Source organism: Podarcis erhardii, assembly GCF_964252035.2.
Source record: "Podarcis erhardii genome assembly, chromosome: 5".
Taxonomy (NCBI): Eukaryota; Metazoa; Chordata; class Lepidosauria; order Squamata; family Lacertidae; genus Podarcis; species Podarcis erhardii.
In genome coordinates this window covers 11,954,046-11,975,743 of record NC_138509.1, presented here as the reverse complement: position 1 = coordinate 11,975,743, position 21,698 = coordinate 11,954,046, and the positions used below count along the sequence as shown (strand labels likewise).

General features: G+C 44.0%; 1 protein-coding gene across 1 annotated transcript in view; it reads left to right on the top strand.

The window, feature by feature from the left end:
• The window catches only part of ERCC6 (ERCC excision repair 6, chromatin remodeling factor), a 46,878-nt gene that overhangs the window by 18,003 nt on the left and 7,177 nt on the right, over positions 1-21,698 (top strand). The window contains exons 6-15 of the mRNA XM_081864201.1: positions 3,936-4,094; positions 5,887-6,022; positions 12,134-12,304; positions 12,486-12,662; positions 13,473-13,589; positions 14,284-14,379; positions 15,896-16,114; positions 17,717-17,827; positions 18,852-18,971; positions 19,415-19,509. Coding sequence (XP_081720327.1) covers positions 3,936-4,094; positions 5,887-6,022; positions 12,134-12,304; positions 12,486-12,662; positions 13,473-13,589; positions 14,284-14,379; positions 15,896-16,114; positions 17,717-17,827; positions 18,852-18,971; positions 19,415-19,509 — 1,401 coding nt within the window. The remainder of the gene's footprint in view (positions 1-3,935; positions 4,095-5,886; positions 6,023-12,133; positions 12,305-12,485; positions 12,663-13,472; positions 13,590-14,283; positions 14,380-15,895; positions 16,115-17,716; positions 17,828-18,851; positions 18,972-19,414; positions 19,510-21,698) is intronic.

Below are 21,698 nucleotides of genomic sequence, written 5' to 3'. Positions count from 1 at the left end.
CAAGTTTGTGGTCAACCAAGACTCCTAGATCCTTTTCACATGTACTGCTCTCAAGCCAGGTGTCACCCATCTTGTATTTGTGCCTCTCATTTTTTTTTGCCCAAGTGCAATACTTTACATTTCTCCCTGTTAAAATTCATCTTGTTTGTTTTGGCCCAGTTCTCTAATCTGTCAAGGTCGTTTTGAAGTGTGATCCTGTCCTCTGGGGTGCTAGCCACCCCTCCCAGTTTGGTGTCATCTGCAAATTTGATCAGGATGCCCTTGAGTCCATCATCCAAGTCGTTGATAAAGGTGTTGAATAAGACCGGGCCCAAGACAGAACCCTGTGGCACCCCACTAGTCACTCTTCTCCAGGATGAAGAGGATGAGCACCCTTTGGGTTCGGTCAGTCAGCCAGTTACAAATCCACTGAGTGGTAGCATAGTCAAGACCGCATTTTACCAGCTTCTTTACAAGAATATCATGGGGCACCTTGTCAAATGCCTTGCTGAAATCAAGGTAGGCTACATCCACTGCGTTCCCTTCATCTACCAGGGTTGTAATTCTGTCAAAAAATGAGATCAGGTTAGTCTTGACATGACTTATTTTTCAGAAATCCATGCTGACTATTGGTGATCACAGCATTCCTTTCTAGGTGCTCACAGACTGTTTGCTTAATGATCTGCTCCAGAATCTTCCCTGGTATTGATGTCAGACTGACTGGGCGGTAATTATTTGGGTCCTCTCTTTTCCCCTTTTTGAAAATAGGGACAACATTTGCCCTCCTCCAGTCTGCCGGGACTTCGTCTGTTCTCCAGGAATTCTCAAAGATGACTGCCAGTGGTTCTGAGATCACATCTGCCAGTTCTTTTAATACTCTTGGATGCAGTTCATCTGGCCCTGGAGACTTGAATACATCTAAACTAGCCAAGTATTCTTGTACTATCTCCTTAGTTATTCTGGGCTGTGTTTCCTCTGCTGAATCATTTGCTCCAAATTCTTCAGGTCGGGCATTGTTTTCTTTATCAGAGAAGACTGAGGCAAAGAAGGCATTGAGGAGTTCAGCCCTTTCTGTATCCCCTGTTTGCATTTCACCATCTTCTCCTCTGATTCAAGCATCTTCTCCTCTGATTCAAGCAGCGTAGCTTGTGAGCTTGTGAACACTTCATTGAGCATGGTGGTCTTGAGCAGTGTTTATCGCTTCCCTGGAACTCACTGCTTGGTTAACAGGTTCCTCACCAATTGCTGGTGGACTTAAGGGTGTGTTACGCTGCTGTAACCAGAATCTAAAAATGGATCTATGATTAGAGAAACCCAAAGAGAATTCAACCAAGACGGGCAACTAAATATGAGTCTTGGCATGATAGCCGTCCCTAATGAAGGGTATCCCCTTGCAAGCATGAGTCAGCTGGCAAAACTTCCTGAGTGGTTAAAAAGATCAATTGAGCTGAATGATTTGTCTGACATGCAATTTAAAAGATGAGATCTCCCCAGCAGGAAAAGGAGGTTGCCATCATTAAGCATTAGAGGCTCCTCTGACCACACTGGAGCGCAAAGATGGCAGCAGTGAATCCCGAAGCAGATTGATCAACTCCCAGTTAGTTTGTTCCTGGCTCTTAATTTTTCTCAGCAGGTCTTCTGAAAACTTTATCCTTTTCTAGGGTTTGTTTTCGCTGAAGTTGAATGAGGGCAGTCCTGAAAACTCCATTTTAGTTTCTGTGCTTTGCAGTTTCAAAAACATATTTGGAAAAGAGAAGCTAGAAATGGGGGAGTAGAAAGCGGCTTGCCCATTTCTCCTCCCAACTCTCAAGCATTCTGTTCGTATATCAAGTATTAATAGAATAGAGATCTATACCAGTTGCAACGTACTGTGTCTCTCTGAAAAGACTATGAAATATGCTAAATTCTATGCAGTTAAGAGGCACTTTAAGGCATAGGATGTAGAGAGCTACAAGAGACCATGAAGAAGAGGCCAAAACTTGTGTATGTGACTTGGTAGGTCCTACTGGGTGTTGTTTTTTAAATGGAGAATTTGGTCTATTCTTTTTTTAGGCTTTTCTCTGCATCTAGGGCTAGAATGGCAGGCCCAGAGCTCAGTGTTGGAGTCCATCTGGTATGTGAGGAGAGATGGGCTGTATCCCTTCCCATGATGCTCTGCTTGCTGCTGCTCTTTTCTCCCTTGCATGAGTTTAGCTTCTTGGTTCTGATACGTTGCAGAGAATGAAATGAGCAAGGACTCCTGTGCCTTGCTCACTCTTGGCAAGAACTCACTGTTGCCCTCTGTTCGGCAGATGCCATCTGAAGGGAGAAGGAAGACTCTGCCACACTTACCTGTTCCTCTAGCAATCACACTGGTTGCTCATCATTGTACATCCCACACCCCATGTGAAGAAATGCTTTGTTTTGCAATATCAGGGGGAGAACGGTCTCCTGTATCCTTGTGCCTAGTGAAGTGAAAATGTTAAGAAACTAGCTTGTTGAGGGATGCGAGTAGGAATCTACAAAAGGCACCCTTCCAACTGTCAATGGGAGAAAGAGGGCAATGGTTTGAAATAAACAACAGGCTTTTCAGTTGAGCTGAAGAATTTGGTGAGCTTTTTGTGAGGAGTCAGCATCCTCAGATGAGAGAAAGTGGTGAGAGAGAGAGATTCTTTTTTAAGCCAAAATTTAGATCATGTCTCATGTGTGCAACCTGCCTTAAAGCCCTGGGGATAGATTAGCAAGTGAGCCAGACGTTCTCCACACACTACAGATGGCAGAAGACCCCTAGGGATCACTCGCTAATCTAACCTGATGGAAATATGTTCCTTCTCCCAATTGGAGTGCTTTTGGGGGACCATAATCTCTTTCTGACCTCACTGACCACCCAGTTGAGGCATGAGATGGAATTACAGTATACTGTCATCTTTCACGCATTTATCCAACTATTCCTCTGAACAAAGGAGATTCTTCCTGCAAAACTTCTGTTTTGGCAGAATCTTACATTCTTGGTTGAAAACCACCCCTAAACTTACTAGCATGCAGCTTGTAGCCGTTGTTTTTGTACTCCTAGTCTGATCTAACCCGTATCATTGTTTGTATTTGCTGTATCCATCCCTGAAGGGCAGCCCTTCCCCTGCTCCCAACTCCTTTCATCTAGGTTTGACAGCTATCTTTTATCTCAATGCTGCTTACGTAAAGAGAAGTTACTGGTGAACTGTGCCCAAAGCATAGCCCATCCTCCTGCTTCCAAATAGGGAGAGACAAAAATTAGCCTGGATAGTTCAGCTGCTTAGAGCGTGGTTCTGATAACGCCAAGGTTGCAGGTTCGATCCCTGTATGGAACAGCTGCATATTCCTGCATGGCTGGGGATTGGACTAGACGACCCTCCCCCCCCCCCCCCGGGTTCCCTTCCAACTCGACAATTCTATGATTCTGTGTTTTTGCAATTTGTAACTTGTGTAATTTAGCAAGAACAGCCTGGTAAGTTTTCACTGGCAAAGGAATTACTCTTATTTTTAAAACCTCCCTCTTCTTAGTTTGTAGCCACTGTTTACTTTTTGTTCCTTTTCAGCACTAGCTGTTGGGCACCTGGGCATGGAACCACTCCGCAATGTCCCACTGTGATTTAACAGTCCTCCTATATGTTGGGCTGCGGAAACAATTGCACTTACTGTTCTGAAGAACCAGAAGGGGCCGTTCTAGCAATATTTATACAAAACGAAATAAAACACCCTCCAATTATCACGTCCCGGTTTAATTAGATGTACTTTTAACATTGCACAAAGAGCGAGTTCATCACATCCAACGTCCAAAGGCATAAAAAATGCATGACGCTGTAAATACAGCCTTCATGTAAAACACATGCTGCAGCATGTTACGGTAACTAGCTTCTGAGCGTTGCAAATGACTAATTCATGTGTTTGTCCTGTTGCGGTCTCTTGTTTGCCATCTGATTTTGCCCTTTTGCTTGCAGGTACCAGCAGACAGGTGTTGGGTGGCTCTGGGAATTGCACTGCCAGCAGGTGGGAGGAATTCTGGGAGACGAGATGGGATTGGGCAAGACCATCCAGATAATTGCTTTCTTGGCAGGTCTGAGCTACAGCAAGATCAGGACGCGTGGTTCAAATTACAGGCAAGTGCTCTTCCGCAGACTGTCAGTCTGTGGAGCGCGATGAATATTTCATTGGATGTATTGCCGTGGAGGAGGGCCCCGTGAATTATTAATGGCATTTCAATTACAATATTCCTTTAATTCTTTTAGCGGGGGACATCAAAGGAAATTTTTTTTTACGAGACAATGGAGCTGGAGGGCAGGAAAAATTAAACATGTAACACTCTTAATGAATTCCAGGCATTGATGCTTCATTTTGCAGATGAGCCTCGCCAGTTATTTTGGGTCAATACTATGTCTTAAGGTTATAGAGCGCAAATGGATTGCTTACCAATTCAATTATGTTAATATTGATAGTTTACACAGTATGGAATTTTCAATTAGGGGTAATACCTTTAAGTCAACTTACTACGTTTTTACATTAAAATATTTGCTCTGGCAAGAGACCAGTGGAGTACTTTCATAGGCAGTCACAGTCTTCTTTGGGATGCTGGAAGTGAGAGTCAAGAGTGAGCAAGGATCCTTCTTGTAAGATCCTTCCTTGGGTCAGCACAGAAAACCCACGTTCGAGTAGAGGGAGTTCCCGCTTTCTTTTTTTATACAACCTGCTCCTTGTTGTCTTCCTCCTCCCACCCCATTCGCCTGGAACCTCAAGTATCAGTACAGTGGTGCCTCGCAAGACGAAAAGAATCCGTTCCGCGATTCTCTTCATCTAGCGGTTTTTTCGTCTTGCAAAGCAAGCCCATTGACGGCTTAGCGGATTAGCGCTATTAGCGGTTTAGCGGCTTTTAGCGGCTTAGCGGCTTAGAAAAAGGGGGGGGGGAAGGAAAAAAACCCCCGCAGGAACTCGCAAGACATTTTCGTCTTGCGAAGCAAGCCCATAGGAAATTCATTTTGCAAAGCACCTCCAAAATGGAAAACTCTTTCGTCTAGCGGGTTTTCCGTCTTGCGAGGCATTCGTCTTGCGGGGCACCACTGTAGTTATCAATCCAGCAATCGGAACAGTCAGGGGAAAATGTCTTGCAGCCCCTGGAAGCCCTAATGGGCATTCACAAATTCGCTGCTGATTCAGGTGCCCCTGGCTGAAACAAAAGGGGTTCCTAGCAGCCCCCAAGAGGCTGTTACTTATGCTGCTGTCTGGAGAACTAAGCAAACAACCAGGGCTGTTGCTTAGTGTATCCAAGCCTTAGTCTAAATAAGATAAGATCCTGTCTGGATTTGCATTCCTTGACTTGCAGACTGTGTGGCATGTAGGAGGCACATAGAAGCCTGATTGATGCATGCAGTACCTTCTATGCACAAGGCTATTCCAGACTGTTATGCCTTACTGAGTTTCCTCTCTTCGTGGTTGTTGCACAGACGGTAGACTGGATTGAGTTTGTGGCATTTTTTCTGTGCTGGTAATTATTCCTAGTAACTTTATCTGCTACATCCCGTCATATGCTGTTGCTTTTATTTCTCTGCCACAATCGCCCCCTGCCACTGGCTCTTGCAGGCATTATTTTAAAATTGGGATCAGCCTAGTTCTCTAAATTTAACCTGCAGTCCTCTGTTGTTTCTGTGTTTTACTGGTTTAATTGGTTGGAAGGAGAAAGCTAGTATAGCTTCCCCAAAACTTTTCATTTAGCGTTGTGGCTGTTATTGACTCCAAGTCCTTAGCATCCCCCTTTCCATTGTCTTCTACAGCGTCGTCCTGGAATTGTAGAGTCATCTAGTCCATCTCTTCATTTCCAACTTGAATACAGTTGTTCTGATAGCTCTCATAATGCATGCTGCTTATTTCACGGTGCTGTCATCTTGTGATCTCTTCTAGGTTCCAAGGGCTGGGTCCAACAGTGATTGTGTGCCCAACCACAGTGATGCATCAGTGGGTGAAGGAGTTTCATACATGGTGGCCTCCGTTTAGAGTTGCAATTCTACACGACACGGGCTCTTACACCAATAAAAAGGTACCTGCTCATTCAGGATGCTGCAAATTCAGACCTCCTCTTTCTCCACTGAATAGGAACAGTTTGCACTTCTTTCTTTCGAAAGTGTCGTGAGAATTTTGTTGCCAGTACTGAAGATGACCCTTGAAGTTTTAGCTTTGCTCCCTCCCTCTCATTGTTAAATGGAATGCATGTTTTCCCCCATGAAACACCTTGAGAGTTTTTGTTGCTGTGTGACATTGAGCGAGCTGTATGGTGCAGCGATTCAGCATCAGTGAAAGCCCAGCCCATCAGGTCCTCCATTTTTATAACCCCCCCCCACTCCTCCCTCCACCCAAATAATTTAAGGACAAATACAGCACAGAGGGCTTAGCACCACTGCTATAGGTTCCGTCATACACAAAGGCCACCTTTTTAAAGATACTTATAGGGTTGCTACTTATATATCCATGTCTGCCTTCGTTCAGCACCAAGGTCTGTGAGTTGGGTGTCCCAGCAAATAGTTTTCTATGGAACTTGTTGCAGCAAGGTGTCTTGCCTGGGGTTCTTTTTCTAAAAAACAACAACCTCAAACTTGCTCTTTTCTCCCTCTCCTTGCTGCTTCTCCACTCGGAATTGCCCTAGCTTCTGTTGCACATGCGTACATGCTTTCCGTAGTTCAGCCCTTAGATCAGTGATTAGTTAGGCTGGCCTTCCCTGTGCAGCTGGACTTGGCAGCTGATCTCACCATTCCCCATGCCCCTTGCAGACTTTACCATGATCTTCCCGTCTTCAGGGAGCACTTGCCTAGGAAACCTGCAGCAGTGCAACCTCCTGAGTGCTAATCTTGTGAGTTTGGGGGCAACGTTGCAGACGCCTGGGTGAATTCTTGGGCTCTTGAGCATCTTGTTTACTTATCTAGAACGGTTATGGGCCACTTCATATTCCAGAAAGATCTCAAAAGTGGCATGCAAGATAAAAATACAAAATCACACGTAGCGTTAAATATATTGGAAAACAGGTCCAACAAAATTGCACTATGGTGTGGCTCTCGTAGCTGATATCATCCTTCTGGAAATGCCCGGGTAAGCATAAAAGTTTGAAGCAGGTAGAAGCACAAAATTGTCGGCGTCTGTCTGATAACGTGATGAACTGCATTCCACAAAGTAGGGGCTGTAAGAGCAAAAGCTCCACTCTGTTATTGAGAATCATTGCCGCATATAGTGATCAGCGTCGGTGGTGTTTCCATGATACTGTTGCACATCATAATTATTTACCTAGACTAATAACTTATTTATTAGTCTGGAGAGATCGAAAACATGAGCCTCAGGCGAATGATACACAGCAGCAAAACGGCTGGAGTCTCCACTCCGGGAGCTCGCACATCTGCACTAAGCCCATGGTGAAGCTTGGAGTGACGTGTTGCGTTATATACACAAATGGATCAGTCTGATAAATTGTGCTGATAGTTTTCTGAGGTTTGGCTAAGTTGGTGTTGTCACCTCCGAGGATCTCGCTTTATCCGGGAAGCACCGAAACATGCACAAAGGGTCCTCTGCAAAGACTATTGTGTATTTAAACACACCCGGACCCCTCGTTTTCTCACCTGCAATTTTCCTCCATCGCTACTGCTCTTTTGCAAGTTAAAACTAAACAAGACAACTGTACTGTTAGGAGGTTAGCTGGCAGCGGGAGTGAGCCAAGCTGAAAACCAGGCAGGTGGGCTAGTCAACCAGCTGGCAAACGAACTAATTCCAGAACTTAAGCATCACATTTTCTGCGGTGATCACAGGAATTGTGGCTTTTTTGGGGGGGGAGGGGGAACGATTCTTCTAAGTCCAAACACTTTCAGAGTAAAATGACAGGGCAAACTAAGCTCCCTCCAGCTGTTGGTTATCCCTCCGCAGTGGTAAGGGATGGGGGAGCGGGAGAGTTGTTTGTGAAGCTGGAGGAAGTGGCTGGGAACGGGGTTTAATTAAACATATGCCATCTTGATTTTGTGAGCATTACGTGCAAATACTCACAGAACTCCCTTAGGGTAGTTTTTCCCCATGTATTTACAAAGGGTTGTATCTAACACTGTGTATACACAGTCCCACTTACCACAAGAGACTTCCCTTCCATTTCTCTCCCCGGGCGCCATCGAAATCTTTTCCGTAGGGTCCTCTGATCCTCCGGAGCATTGCGCACGGGGGCGGTAGGGGGAATTCCATTGCGCAAGTGGAAGTCTGCTGCGCCAGCATTGGATAGGACCCAAATAATTGAATACTAAAGAGAGCAGGGGGCTGTTCACCAGTCCCTGTAAATATTCTCCAATGTTCAAAGGACACGGTTTATTGGCATGCCCAAGAGCTGGGAATTTACTGAACTCCGGTAGGGGAAGCTTCTCAGGATTCTGTTGAGAAAGTTGTAGACAGCACAAAGATTCCATGTTCCGTTTATGAGCGCACACCAGTATACTGTTCACATACTTGTAAATATGTGCCACAAGCATAGAAACAAGCACCCTGCAAGGCTCTCAAAGGCCAGGGAGGGTTTTGCCCACTAGCTTCACTGAAATCAGAGGTGGGGAAGATGTAACACTCCAGGTATTGCTAGACTGTAACTCCCTGGCTGTTGATCATGCTGGTGGGACTCGGGGGAGTTGGAGTGCAACAAAATCTGGAACGTGCCCCCATTGGCTATCCCTGCTTTTTTCAGCTGGAACTCAGTTCTGGCACCTCTCAGGTGGGTTCCAGCACCATTCAGGTGGGTGCCATTGCTATTCTTAGAGAATCAGGTAGGCGTTCATGGTGAATTAAAGCACCTATTTTTCTAGAAAAATAGCACTGCATATGTTGTTGTTGTTTAGTCGTTTAGTTGTGTCTGACTCTTCGTGACCCCATGGACCAGAGCACGCCAGGCACTCCTGTCGTCCACTGCCTCCCACAGTTTGGTCAAACTCAAGCTGGTAGCTTTGAGAACACTATCCAACCATCTCGTCCTCTGTCGTCCCCTTCTCCTTGTGCCCTCTATCTTTCCCAACATCAGGGTCTTTTCCAGGGAGTCTTCTCTTCTCATGAGGTGGCTAAAGTACTGGAGCCTCAGCTTCAAGGATCTGTCCTTCCAGTGAGCACTCAGGGCTGATTTCCTTCATGGATCACTGCCTTGCCATGGTGAAGGGGCTTGAATAACTCAGAAAAGCTATGAACTATGCCATGCAGGGCACCCAAGATGGACAGGTCATAGTGGAGAGTTTTGACCAAACGTGATCCACCTGGAGCAGGAACTGGCAAGCCACTCCAGTATCCCTGCCAAGAAAACTCCATGGACAAAGACAACAGGCACTGCATATACCCAATCCTATTTACCCAAGCCATTGCTCCCAGCAGCCACCCCAACTAGGTCTTAAAATGGGCAGGACTTCTCTCTGATCATTCAGCAGCATTAGCCGTTTGTGAGTATTCAGTTCTCGAAATGTCATATGTCTTGATTCCTGAGCTTAAAGCTGTTTGTTTTCATTATTATCTGAAGCCCCTTCCACCCACTTTCAAAAGGGGCCAATATTCTGTTTAGCTATAGCAGGGTTTCCCAAACTTTGGGTCTCCAGCCGTTTTTGGACTACAACTCCCATCACCCCTAGCTAGCAGGAACGGTGATCAGAAGTGATGGAAATTGTAGTCCAAAAAGAGCTGGGGACCCAAGTTTGGGGAAACCTGAGCTACAGAAAGGATTGTGAGCATGGTGCCCTCCTGAGCTGGGCACCAGCAGAATATGGACATAAGGTTACAAAGGGAGCTTACTATCTGAACAGCTCAGAAAAGATCAGGCTAAGCAGTAGAAGGGGGCTGAGAAAAGAGATGTCACTACGACAGAAGTCGGAGGAAGAGTGGGGAAAGGATACTGTGCCACTGTAGGGTGGCACTTCTCATTTAGTAGCACACATCTCTGTGAAATCCTTGACATCTGTTTTGTTCTCTCACCATTCGTATCTGCTCCCAAAGTGCATAAATCCCTTGGCAGAAACTTCATTAAGTGCAGAGTTAAGGCATAAGGCTGGCACAATTTCAGGGCCAGAAGGCATAAAGTAGTTCCTTCTCTCAGTAGACCTCTCTCTAAAGCAGAGCAGAGCAGAGCATGTGCAGTATTTCTTCAGCCCTTTATTTTTCTTGACAAAACGTTGACCCTTTTGCTCTGTAGAGTTTAGTATATGTTTTTGCAGTCATTACTGGGTAACCTAGGAGCTCTTCCTTATGTCTCGGGGTGTGGTGGTGGAAGCAGGTTCAAAATACACACGTGCTAAAAAGCATTTATGCAGTAACATAGAGGGGGAATTAGGGCACCAAACCATTTCCCTTCTTCCACAAAATCATGTGTCTCATTACAAAAGTTAAAGCTGTTATGGGATTGCTCTGGCTTTCACCTGCTATTTTAGCTGCCATCCTCATTTAACCTGACGATAGAAGCTGAAAACCTGACTGTTTTTCCATCCCAGATTCTGGCTACTTCATAATCCTTAGTCTTATCCCATCCTGCTTTTCTGTGTCAGAAGTGATTGAAGTGGCTGTAAAAGGCTGTAGTTGTGGAAATTGAATTTTAAGAGAAGAAAATATTAAAAGCCCTCGCCTGTGATGTTAGGAGGAAGGTATGTGTTTGTCGGTCAGTTCCTGGGTAGAAATGGGCAATGATGAAATACGGAAGCACACGCGTCCTTAGAGCACAACATTGAATATGCTTATAAATTATCGGAGAGTTCTGTCGGGGTGGACCACGAGGTCCCTCTGAGCTCTGCAAATCCCTTTCCCTTTACAGAACTCAACAGATTTTCGTGTGGCAAAGCTTACATTACCTTAACCTGAACTGGGGGAAGTGGTCGGTGATGAATTGCCTTTCTGTGTTTTTCCTTCATTGTCAGCACAAATCCTTGTTTAATAAAAGATTTGGCTTGAAGGAAATTTTAATTAATTACAGGTTCAGTAAATCCTGAGTAGGACTCTGCTGTGCTGTGTCTACAGTGAATGGCCTTCATGTGCCTTGTGTTTTTACTCCTGTTCTCTGTGCTGCCTGACAGTGTGATTTATGGCTGTTGTTTTCTACCACTACACTGTTTGCCCTCTAGGAGGGATTGGTCTCCTGAGCCCCCATAATAACAGGAGCACTTTCACAAAACATCTTTTAATGACAACATTGTAGCAGCCTTCTGTAAGTCAGGCTAATTGCAGACATCCCCTATTAATTGCAAAATCTAGGAGAGGTTACATATTTTACAAGCTTTTAATTTGAAATCGCCTGAGATGATTTGTCTTAAGTGTTTGAGTAGAGATGCCTATAGTATTCTGCAGTAGACCATTGCTAGGAAATAGATGCAATGAATGTGGGTTGCAGTGGGGGCTTAAAAATATCAGATTTTACTATAGGGGCAAGAGAGTCTATTTTTTTACCTCCATAGTAAACTGAATCTGTTAATTTCATTAACTAGTGATCATACTTCCTTTCTCCTTTTGGAAATATGATTCCTTACAAAAATAGACATTTGGCATTAGAGATCTTTTCTAGCGGTATCAAATTCAATAACTATTCATGAAAGTTAGTCTCCTTTTAAAATAAATGTTTTTTTTCCCTTTCTGTTAAAAAAGACATTAAAAAAAAATCAAGTCCTAGTCTGTTTGTTCCTCAGGAAGTTGTAAGGGGAGGAAGAGATGATAGTGACACAGCAGCAAATCAAGTTGATGCAGCACAGCAAGTTCTCAATTTGCTGCTCTGCTATATTCATAGTGCATTCTCAGTGCTTTGTAGTGCCCTGTTGTGACTCGCTCAACTCTATGTGAGCCCAGTATCCTTACTTGCATACACGATGCTGAAGCCAAAGTAGGTGTCTTAACTTACAGTGTTCATGCTTTTTTAAGGGTAGGGGAAGAGATACAATTGAATTTGTTAGTGCCTTAACTCATACCTTGTAATGGAGGATTGTTCAGTCCTAGATTTGGCTTTTCGGGACTTGCTATTTTCCCCCTTGTAATATTGGAATGAAACGTGTTTCTTTTAATGCATGCTTAAGTCCTGTGACAAGTGCTGCCGTGTTAGTGCTGCCTGGGACATTGATTATCCAAAACAGTATTTGCTTTATGGACTCTCATAGTTTCAGTAATTGACAACGTATTGTTCTCTTTGCAGGTAAAATTGATTCAGGAAATTGTAGCATGTAGTGGCATTCTGATAACCTCCTACTCTTACATTCGCATGCTGCAAGATAACATCCATGGTTACAGTTGGCATTATGTGATTCTAGATGAGGGACATAAAATTCGGAATCCAAATGCTGCAGTCACGGTTGCTTGCAAACAGGTAAGACTCTTTAAAAACAAAAGCATTTCGATTGGTTAAATTAGTGATAAACTTGGTCTTAACACTTACTTCACGCTTAGGCCATGTTTCAGAGACTTTGTGTCATGTGTAAATTGTTGGTGGAATTTGCACTTTTCTGTATTTTATTATGACATGAATACGCTTCTCCCTGCATTTACAGTTCTGCACTCCTCATCGAATCATCTTGTCTGGATCACCTATGCAAAACAACCTAAAAGAGCTGTGGTCCCTCTTTGACTTCGTATTTCCAGGAAAACTAGGAACACTTCCTGTCTTCATGGAGCAATTTTCTGTTCCAATAACCATGGGAGGCTATTCCAATGCCTCTCCAGTTCAGGTAAAGAATGCAATTCTCAGAAAATGTGCCTTGGGCAGGTCCCGTTGAAAGCTCAGTTCCAGGCCATGTTCTAACACAGTCACTAAATGTCCTATCATCTCGTGGACAGTTAACATTAAAAAAAATAAAACAGTAAACAACAAAGAGAATCCTAAAATCCGTGCAGAATAAAACCACAATTCAAAACTAATTAAATAAGACTTAGATCTCCGGCTAATGAAGACATGCTATTACTATTATTATTTACTGGATTCTTAATTGTGCCCTTCATCAGACAATCCAAGGCTGCGTTTTCATATAACAGACAATAAAAACTATTGCATACAAAAATCAGGTAAAAATTAACAAAAGTGCTAATAGGCACTAAAAAAAAAATTGAGCCATCATAAGTTTTCACTAACCAGCAAAGTATTTTATCCTCCAAAGTACATTTTCACTAACCAGCAAAGTATTCACTAACCAGCAAAGTATTTTATCTAAGTTTTCACTAACCAGTTTTCACTAACCAGCAAAGTATTTTATCCTCCAAAGTACATTAAAATAAATATTCAGTGTGGTGCACTGGTTGGAGTGTTGGACAGACCAGGAGAACCAGCGTTAGGATTTCCAGTCAATCATGAAACCTAACAGGTAACCTTTGAGTCAGCGTACTTTGAGCCTATCCCACGTCACAGTTGTTTTTGCGAGAGGATAAAATGGAATAAGCCCCATGCGTATTATGCTGAGCTCTCAGTGAGAAGTTTGGGGTAAAATGTGAACAGCAAGTATGATTAATAAACTAGCATTGGTGTTGTCTTTTCCCTTCAAAAGGTAAAAACAGCATATAAGTGTGCTTGCATTTTACGGGACACAATTAATCCCTATCTGTTGCGGAGAATGAAGGCGGATGTTAAAATGAGCCTGTCACTACCGGAGAAAAATGAGCAGGTATTGTTTGACTCTATATTTTGCACCCCGAAATTTATCTGAGAGAGGCTACATGTGAAGTTATGGTTTGAGCAGCTCACTGCATGTCTAGGGTGGGAAGTCACAGGGATAACCATAGTACATTGCCCCACTTGCTTTCCTGTTGCTTCCTTGTGACACACTTCCACCAATTTAATGAATTCTGACCTCGTAGTAAAAGATATGGGTTATATCCAATGCTGCTGTTCTATTCATGCAACAGACGTCTGCTTCTAACGATGGAACTTCCCCTTACTCCGCCCTGAGAAAGGGGTTTGTTTGTTTTTTGCAATATTTATTTTCTTGTCGGATCTAAGCTTATTTGGGTACTTTAAGAACATGAAATAAATTATGTATAACTGTGTTGCAGCACAGGCTGATATTAGCAAGCAGGAGAACTCTGCAGAGCTCACAATATAGAATTAAGTAAGATTTCCCCTTGAGGACCAAGGGTGAGGAAATTCTATGTTGTGGCTGCAACTCGTGAGTTTTAACAGATGATGAGCCCAGGGGCTGGGAAAGTCTCCACTGAGCTGCTCAGCCCTGTGATAAAAGCAAAACCTATGCCAGTTCATAGATCGTGAGCTCCTTGGGGAAAGATCTGTATTTTTCATTCATGTTAAGTATAGCTCCATACTTTCTACATGTAATAATGTCTGCAGTGTCTCTTTTTTAGGTACTGTTTTGCCGTTTGACAGATGAGCAGCACCAAGTATACAAAACGTTTATCGATTCCAAAGAGGTTTATCAGATTCTCAACGGAGACATGCAGGTCAGTGCAGAGAAAGAAATTGGCGTGCCAGATAGCATGAAAGGAAAAAGTTCATCTTTTCCATTTGCTGTCAAACAGCTTAGCAGAGCACTAGCAGAGGGTTAGTTAGTAGGCATGAGAAGTTAACAGAACTGACAACATAGCATATTTACCTTTACAGTTATCCTTTAAATTCGCGCTGGCCAACGTCTTCAGTCTAAGGAGCTGCATTTTCATGTAGTGCATATGTCTCAGTGAAAACAAGCACTGTAGGAAGAAAAGCAGAGGAGTGGCGGTGGAATTGAAAGAGTGAATTCTGCACCCATTACCTTTGACAGTGCATAACTTATTTGGCATGAGAATTATAGTAGTTTTACTGAGGGAGAAATAAACGTCTTTCGTAGGCCTGGGAGATGTATCAGTGCATTGCCTGAAACCGGTTTAAGGTTAAAACTGTGAGAGCGATTTCAGAATTTCCAATCAGGCAATGTATCGCGAGTCCCTGCTTGTGCCAGCGGCATTGCACACTTCAGTAGGCCACCTAATGCTTGCCCACTCGCCCTCTACGGCGCAGCTACCAGACTCGGGAGTCGTGCTTGCCTGCCTGCCAACATCTTCGTATCTTTTTCTAGCCGTGCGAGCGCTGGCAGGCTGCCTCCTCCCTCCTTTTTTTTTAAAAAAAATATTTTTTTATTAGTGTTTTCTTTAACATCTCATTTTCAACAGTAATTAAACATACTTTTACATCTTATTCAAATTTTTGACTTCCATCAATCCTGTCTGAAAATTTTCCAATCTAATCTCTCAGTATGCATTTCTTATCTTCCCTACAACATTTCAAACTCATAACCAATAACTCTATCTTTTTCTACTTTGTAACACTTCGTATATTGTGGTCCTACTAGCATAATTTGTTGATTACAGTTGCCCTTCAAATAATTCATATACTTCTTCCAATCTTCTGTAAATCTCTGGTCCCGCAGGTTTCGAATCCTTCCTGCCATTTTGTCCAATTCTGCATAGTCCATTCATTTCGTCTGCCATTCTTCTTTCGTTGGAATTTCTTCTTGTTTCCATTTCGCCTCCTCCCTCCTTGCACCAAGCAGAATGGTGGCTCCTGGTAGCCACTTCTTCTTAAGCAGCAAGCGGCTGTCGTCAGGACGAGCCACAGCTGGCGGTTCCAGGGAAATGGACAGCTCTGCAGTGCCATGTCATGCGGTACCCAGGCTTATAGGCTCTGCCCCGGGCAGCACTGTCTGCCCAGCCTCACCAGGAAGAGGCAGAAGTTGCACACAGTGACACAAATCGTCTGCATGGCCAGCAGCTGCCTTTTCCCTCCCCGCTTTCTTTCCTCCTCCCAGATGCCTTAATATACTGCAAAGTTTAGCTGGTGATATGTTGCGATATAAGAGCCCTAGTCTCTTGTTGAAAACCTTCTTCCAGTGTCCACTTGCTTTCATTCTGATCTGTTATGCTGGCTTAAATGTGGAAGGACCGGAACATGCAGAGAATAAACATTTGGCTATCCTCCGTGTAGATTTTCTCCGGATTGGTGGCCCTGAGAAAGATCTGCAACCACCCAGACCTCTTTTCCGGTGGTCCTAAAATTTTGAAGGGTGTCCCTGATGAAGAATTGAAGGAAGAAGACCATTTTGGATTCTGGAAGCGTTCTGGGAAAATGATAGTTGTAGAGTCTCTGCTGAAAATATGGCACAAGCAAGGCCACAGAGTACTTCTCTTTACTCAGTCTCGGCAGGTAAGTCACACTTTGCATCTTCTCTGTCTAAAGTCCACAGCTGTGACCTGATGCTGCACACTAGAAAGATGCCTGCAGAATCCTCCCAGAAAGCAATGTTTTAAAGCCAAGGGGCAAGGTTCTGTGTATTTCTGATTGACATGCCTGGGGAATATGCACAAATGTTTTCATTTATATTTTCAAATAAATACATGATAACAATACAGTGGTACCTCGGTTTACGAACTTAATCTGTTCCGGGAGTCCATTCTTAAACCAAAGCTGTTCTTAAACTGAGGCGCACTTTCCCTAAGGAGGCCTTCCGTTCGCAAACTGAGGTAAAGTTCGCTAACCAGAACACTACTTCCAGTTTTGCGGAGTTCGTATACCGAATAGTTCGTAAACAGGGCTGTTCTTAAACTGAGGTGCGGTTGGTGCTGTGGTCTAAACCACAGAACCTAGGGCTTGCTGATCAGAAGGTCAGCGGTTCAGATCCCTGCAATGGGGTGAGCTCCCATTGTTCGGTCCCTGCTCTTGCCAACCTAGCAGTTCGAAACCACGTCAAAGTGCAAGTAGATAAATAGGTACCGCTCCAGCGGGAAGGTAAATGGCATTTCCATGCGCTGCTCTGGTTCACCAGAAGCGGCTTGGTCATGCTGGCCACATGACCTGGAAGCTGTGACAAACGTCAGCTCCCTCGGCCAGTAAAGCGAGATGAGCACTGCAACCCCAGAGTCGTCCGCGACTGGACTTAACGGTCAGGGGTCCTTTGCCACTGTACTGAGAAAAATAAAAATAACAGGGTACAATTTAGCAAGATACATAGTAGATAAATAGATGCAAATTTCCAACATAGAACCACCTAAAGAATTCAAATAGAAATGCATATGCCAATTTCTTCCAATACATAAAATATTTCACAATATTCTCAACAATGTGTGTGGATTTACATTTTCTTGCACTTCTTACACCTGTTTTCAATGATGAAAACTAGATTTTTCAACAAAGAGATAAGATTGCCTCGCTTTTATGACTCTGTTGATCAGTTTTACCATTCCAATGTTGGAGTCCTTCTCCCTCCCCTCCCCCCCAAATTATAACAGATAGTTGCTCATGCCACTGTCAATATATGTTGAACAATTTCCCTGACATCCGCTAGCACCAAGCCTTTAATATACCTAAATAAGATAGCTATTAATTGGATTAACTGGTATTTTTTTAAAAAAAGGAGTAAAAGTGAATCTTCCATTTTTAAGTCCATTAGATAATGAATAAATTCAGGTTTTACTACTTTAGTGAGAGCATTTCCTACTCTAATTTCAGTTGCACATACCAAGACCTGGATTTTAATTTGTGGCTGAAAAATGTCCTACTTAGAACCTACTTTGAATTTATTAGGCATGGGTGGGCAGAAACAATTTCTGTACGAGAGAAGTGTTTAAATGTATTTTTCTGTTTTTATATTGTAAACCACCCTGTGATCTTCGGACGAGTGGCAGTATAGACATTTAATAAGTCATCATCATCATGATCTCTGCCATTAGTTTTTATGCTGTACAGTGACTGTTTTGATTTTGTTTTCCTGCTCAGCATAAATCTTACCCCCCCCCCTCAATTTTGCAGATGCTGCACATTCTCGAAGCGTTTCTAAAGCAGAGAAGCTACTCCTATTTAAAGATGGATGGTACCACAACAGTGGCATCAAGGCAACCCCTTATTGCAAGATTTAATGAGGTAAGAAACTCTGGATCAGCCAGGTAGTCTCTGATCATTGTTGGAGAAGCATTGAATTTAGCATTCAGTTTGGTAAGGGTTAACAAGAAGAGCAAGACTCAGATGAAAAGACTTGTAGGAAACCTCTGAAACTATACACAGGTGCAGCATTCCCAACACATTTTGAATGAGGGATTACTCAAAATAACAAAACATTTACCAGGTTCCGATAATAACTATTATTATTGTTGCTGCTGCTGCTGTTGTTGCTGCTGCTACATAACAGGAAAGGATGAGATTCGAAGATGCACCAATATTTAAAATTAAAGTTACAGTGGTACCTTGGTTCTCAAACAGCTTAGTTGTCAAACAAATCGGCTCCCAAACACTGCAAACCCAGAAGTAAGCGTGCCAGTTTGCGAACATTTTGCGGTAGCCAAACATCCAACATGACTTCCAATTGAGTGCAGAAAGCTCCTGCAGCCAATCGGATGCTGCGCCTTGGTTTGCGAACAGTTTCGGGAGTCAAACGGATTCCCGGAACGGATTAAGTTTGAGAACTACGGTACCACTGTACTGTGATTATTATTTATCACTTCCATAGCTCCTAAATAGTTTTTAAAACTGCATAAATTGCCCACCCCACCCACCCACCCTTTGAATTTCAAGCCTGGCAGGGTTTAAATTTAGTTTCACAGTTCAGACGGAACAATGAATAAAGGTTTTCCTTCAACTATTCTGTTCAGTTCTAATGTCACAACAATTATTTGATCAGCTGTAATAATTCTTAGCACTTGAACTTTGCAGATGTTTGGCTTTGCTCCTTCGAACGCACATGCAAATAACTACGTTTGCTATATGTGAATCACAGGTGTAAGTTAGTTTTAGCTTTATTTTAGTGGAATTTGTTCCCAAGTAAAAATGTTTAGGATTTTACAACCTTGGGCAGCCAAGAAGCATGTTCACTGCATCCTTAGGCTGGAAAGACCTACAAACACATTTTTAAACTTTTCCTAAATGTGCCTTATGGTGTATGTATTTACAGGATGAATCCTTATTTGTATTCCTACTTACCACTCGAGTCGGTGGGCTTGGTATTAACTTGACGGGTGCAGACAGAGTGATTATTTATGACCCTGACTGGAATCCCAGCACAGACACTCAGGTAGGTTTCATGGAAAAGAATATTAAATCTGACATGTACCTTTATAAATAAGCCAGTTCAACATCTGCCTTGAGCCAGGATGTCTTAACTTTGACCATTCAGAAGCATGCAAGGCTCAGGATGTTGAACTACTGTGGTTTTCCAGTCTGCACATCCATGTTGAAGGAGTTTTAGCCAAATGTGCTTAGAACCACTCACATCTCTTCCTTTAGAAAACGTAGCTCTGGGAATCCTGGTCCAGTTTTTAATCACAGTGCGGATGGAGTGGGATTTAATCCTCTTCCCCTGAACTATTTTCATGCCAAAAATTGCATCTCTGCTTCTTTTTCTAAAGGCGGCGATGTGGCTGCTTTTAAGCAATTAGTCAAGGCTTTTAATTTGGTCTGGCTTCCGGAATGTTGTGTCTGAAAATGCCGTTTGCAAAACACTTCTTTGTATTCTAGGCTCGCGAACGTGCTTGGAGAATAGGCCAGATGAGAGAAGTAACCGTGTACAGACTTCTTACTGCTGGCACTATCGAAGAAAAGATTTACCACAGGTGAGTGGCACACTCACATTGACTTGCTAGTGTTTCATGAGGTGCAGCTCTGAGGAACAGCATTTATTTGTATTTTGCTGTTTTTTTCCCCTTCTGTGAAACTTAAAGCGGTGTACAAAGGGTTCTCAGGCAGCCTCCCATCCAGGCACTAACCAGGCTCAAATCTACTTAGCTTCAGCCGTTTTGCTGCATCGTGTTCTTTTTCAGCCCATGCCGACAACATGTGCAAAGAGAAATTCCAGCCATGGATGGGAGGAGGGCTGGGGGAAAGGGGTATGTTCTGGCTTGTGTGTCACCATTTGTGCTAAGCAAGGAGCGCAGTGGCAGGAGATGGGCTACTTGGAAGTGCATGCTGCTTGTGTATATCTTGGTGAATGCAGCTATTACATAGCTACAAAATGTTCAGTTTGGGGGTTGAACCAGCGGTGTAGCGTGGGTTGTCAGCACACGGGGCAAGGCAAGTAATTTGCGCCCCTAACCCCTAATCTGCTGCCGCTGCCAGCTTCTTCTTGCTGCTGCCTGGGCTGGGGTATTTACGGTAAGGTAGCCACGGCGGCGGCGGGTCCGTGTCAGGTGATCTGAGGCGAGTTGCCGCTGGCGCTGCCGCCCAAACGACGCCGCTTGCCCGGAGGAGGAGGAGGGCAGAGAGGCGAGGAAAATGCAACATGGCCCAGCAGCTGCAGCAGCAGCAGCGGCGGGGCTGTGAGGAGGGGCTGCCTGCCGCGCCCTCCGTGGTCCTGACGCTCGGGGACCGCGGCAAGCGCTGAGAGCCGCTGCCTGCCGGACGCCTTCAGCCCAGACGCGCGCACAGCTCGTCGGTTCCGCAAGACATGGGGCTCTGCTACAGCCTGTGCCCGAGGCTCTTCGGCAACTCGCTCTTCGGCGAGCGCGTGTCCCCCCCCCCAGATGTTGCGCCCGGTGCGGCCGGCCCCCCCTGCACCCCCCACGCTACGCCACTGGGCTGAACACAAAGCACATTGCACACAAAGGAAGGTCTTTGGAAACATGGGAAAGAGAAAAGGTGTCCTTTCTTTTCCTTCCTTCCTTCCTTCCTTCCTTCCTTCCTTCCTTCCTTCCTTCCTTCAAAACCACCCCACCCTGTCCCAGAACGGATCAACACTTTAAAGGCTGGCAGTATAGCGTAACAAAAGTTTGCATGCCCTGGTTCTGTAAAAATTGACTCAAACCTGTATCCGTGGATCTAGCTTCTTCCATCCAACAAGCCTTAGGAAGCCTTTTCTGACAGTAGAGAATAACATTTGGTAGCCACTTCCAGTAGGACAGGAGCTGCTTGTGCCTGAAATAAGCGGCTCAGACATCATGAGCAAAACAATGGTTCAGTAACTGAGAGTCGGCTGTAAGTTTGTATGGAGCATAGATCACTTCCAAGCCAGAATTAGGAACCTATCTCAAACCGTAATATCTGTGAATTATGCTCAGTAACAATCATCGTTTGTCTGATTTAGATGTCACAGTAAATAGAATTATCATGAACCTGGAAGCTGAGGAGAAGCCTTATTGCTGTTGTTGGCATCCCTCTGTCAGTGGAGTGCACCTCCGGGGGTGAAGTCAATCTGCTGCGTTAGCAGTATGGAGGTCCTGGGCTGCCCAGATGACAGGACCCTTCTCTTGGCCTCACTGACATGCTGTAAAGAAAAACGCAATACGTTCTGCATCATATTCCTGGTGTCCTAACCATGGTTTGGCTGTGACATCTAAGCCTGGCCAGTGCACAGCCACAGCTTGTAGGTTTGACACAGGAGACTAAGGTTCAAGTCCCGAAGAAGTTGTTTTTATTCTAACCAGTCTCTAAGCTTTTAAGATCATCTCACTTGCCCTCTGTAGGCTGGGGTTTGCTTGGTTCTTTTATTATGAGATGCTGGGATGCAAATGTACCAGAAAAATGTTGGCTCTGTATCAGGAAGCCCCTGAAGCAGGTACTATGTGGGTGACTAGTGTGAATTTAGTGTTAAAAGTTATCATTGATAGGCTTAATGATGAGCATAGCTTCCCTCAGTTCCATATTCTCACTCCCCTCAAGTTTTTCTTTTAATATTACCATCTCTGAAGCAATTTTTATTATAGCTTGTTGGTTTGAACCCTCTGCCAAACTTCTTGCTGGATTTAGCTTTCTTTCCCCTTCCTCCTCTTTTATGGGGATTTCCTTTTTGTTTGTATTTTCTGCTGTG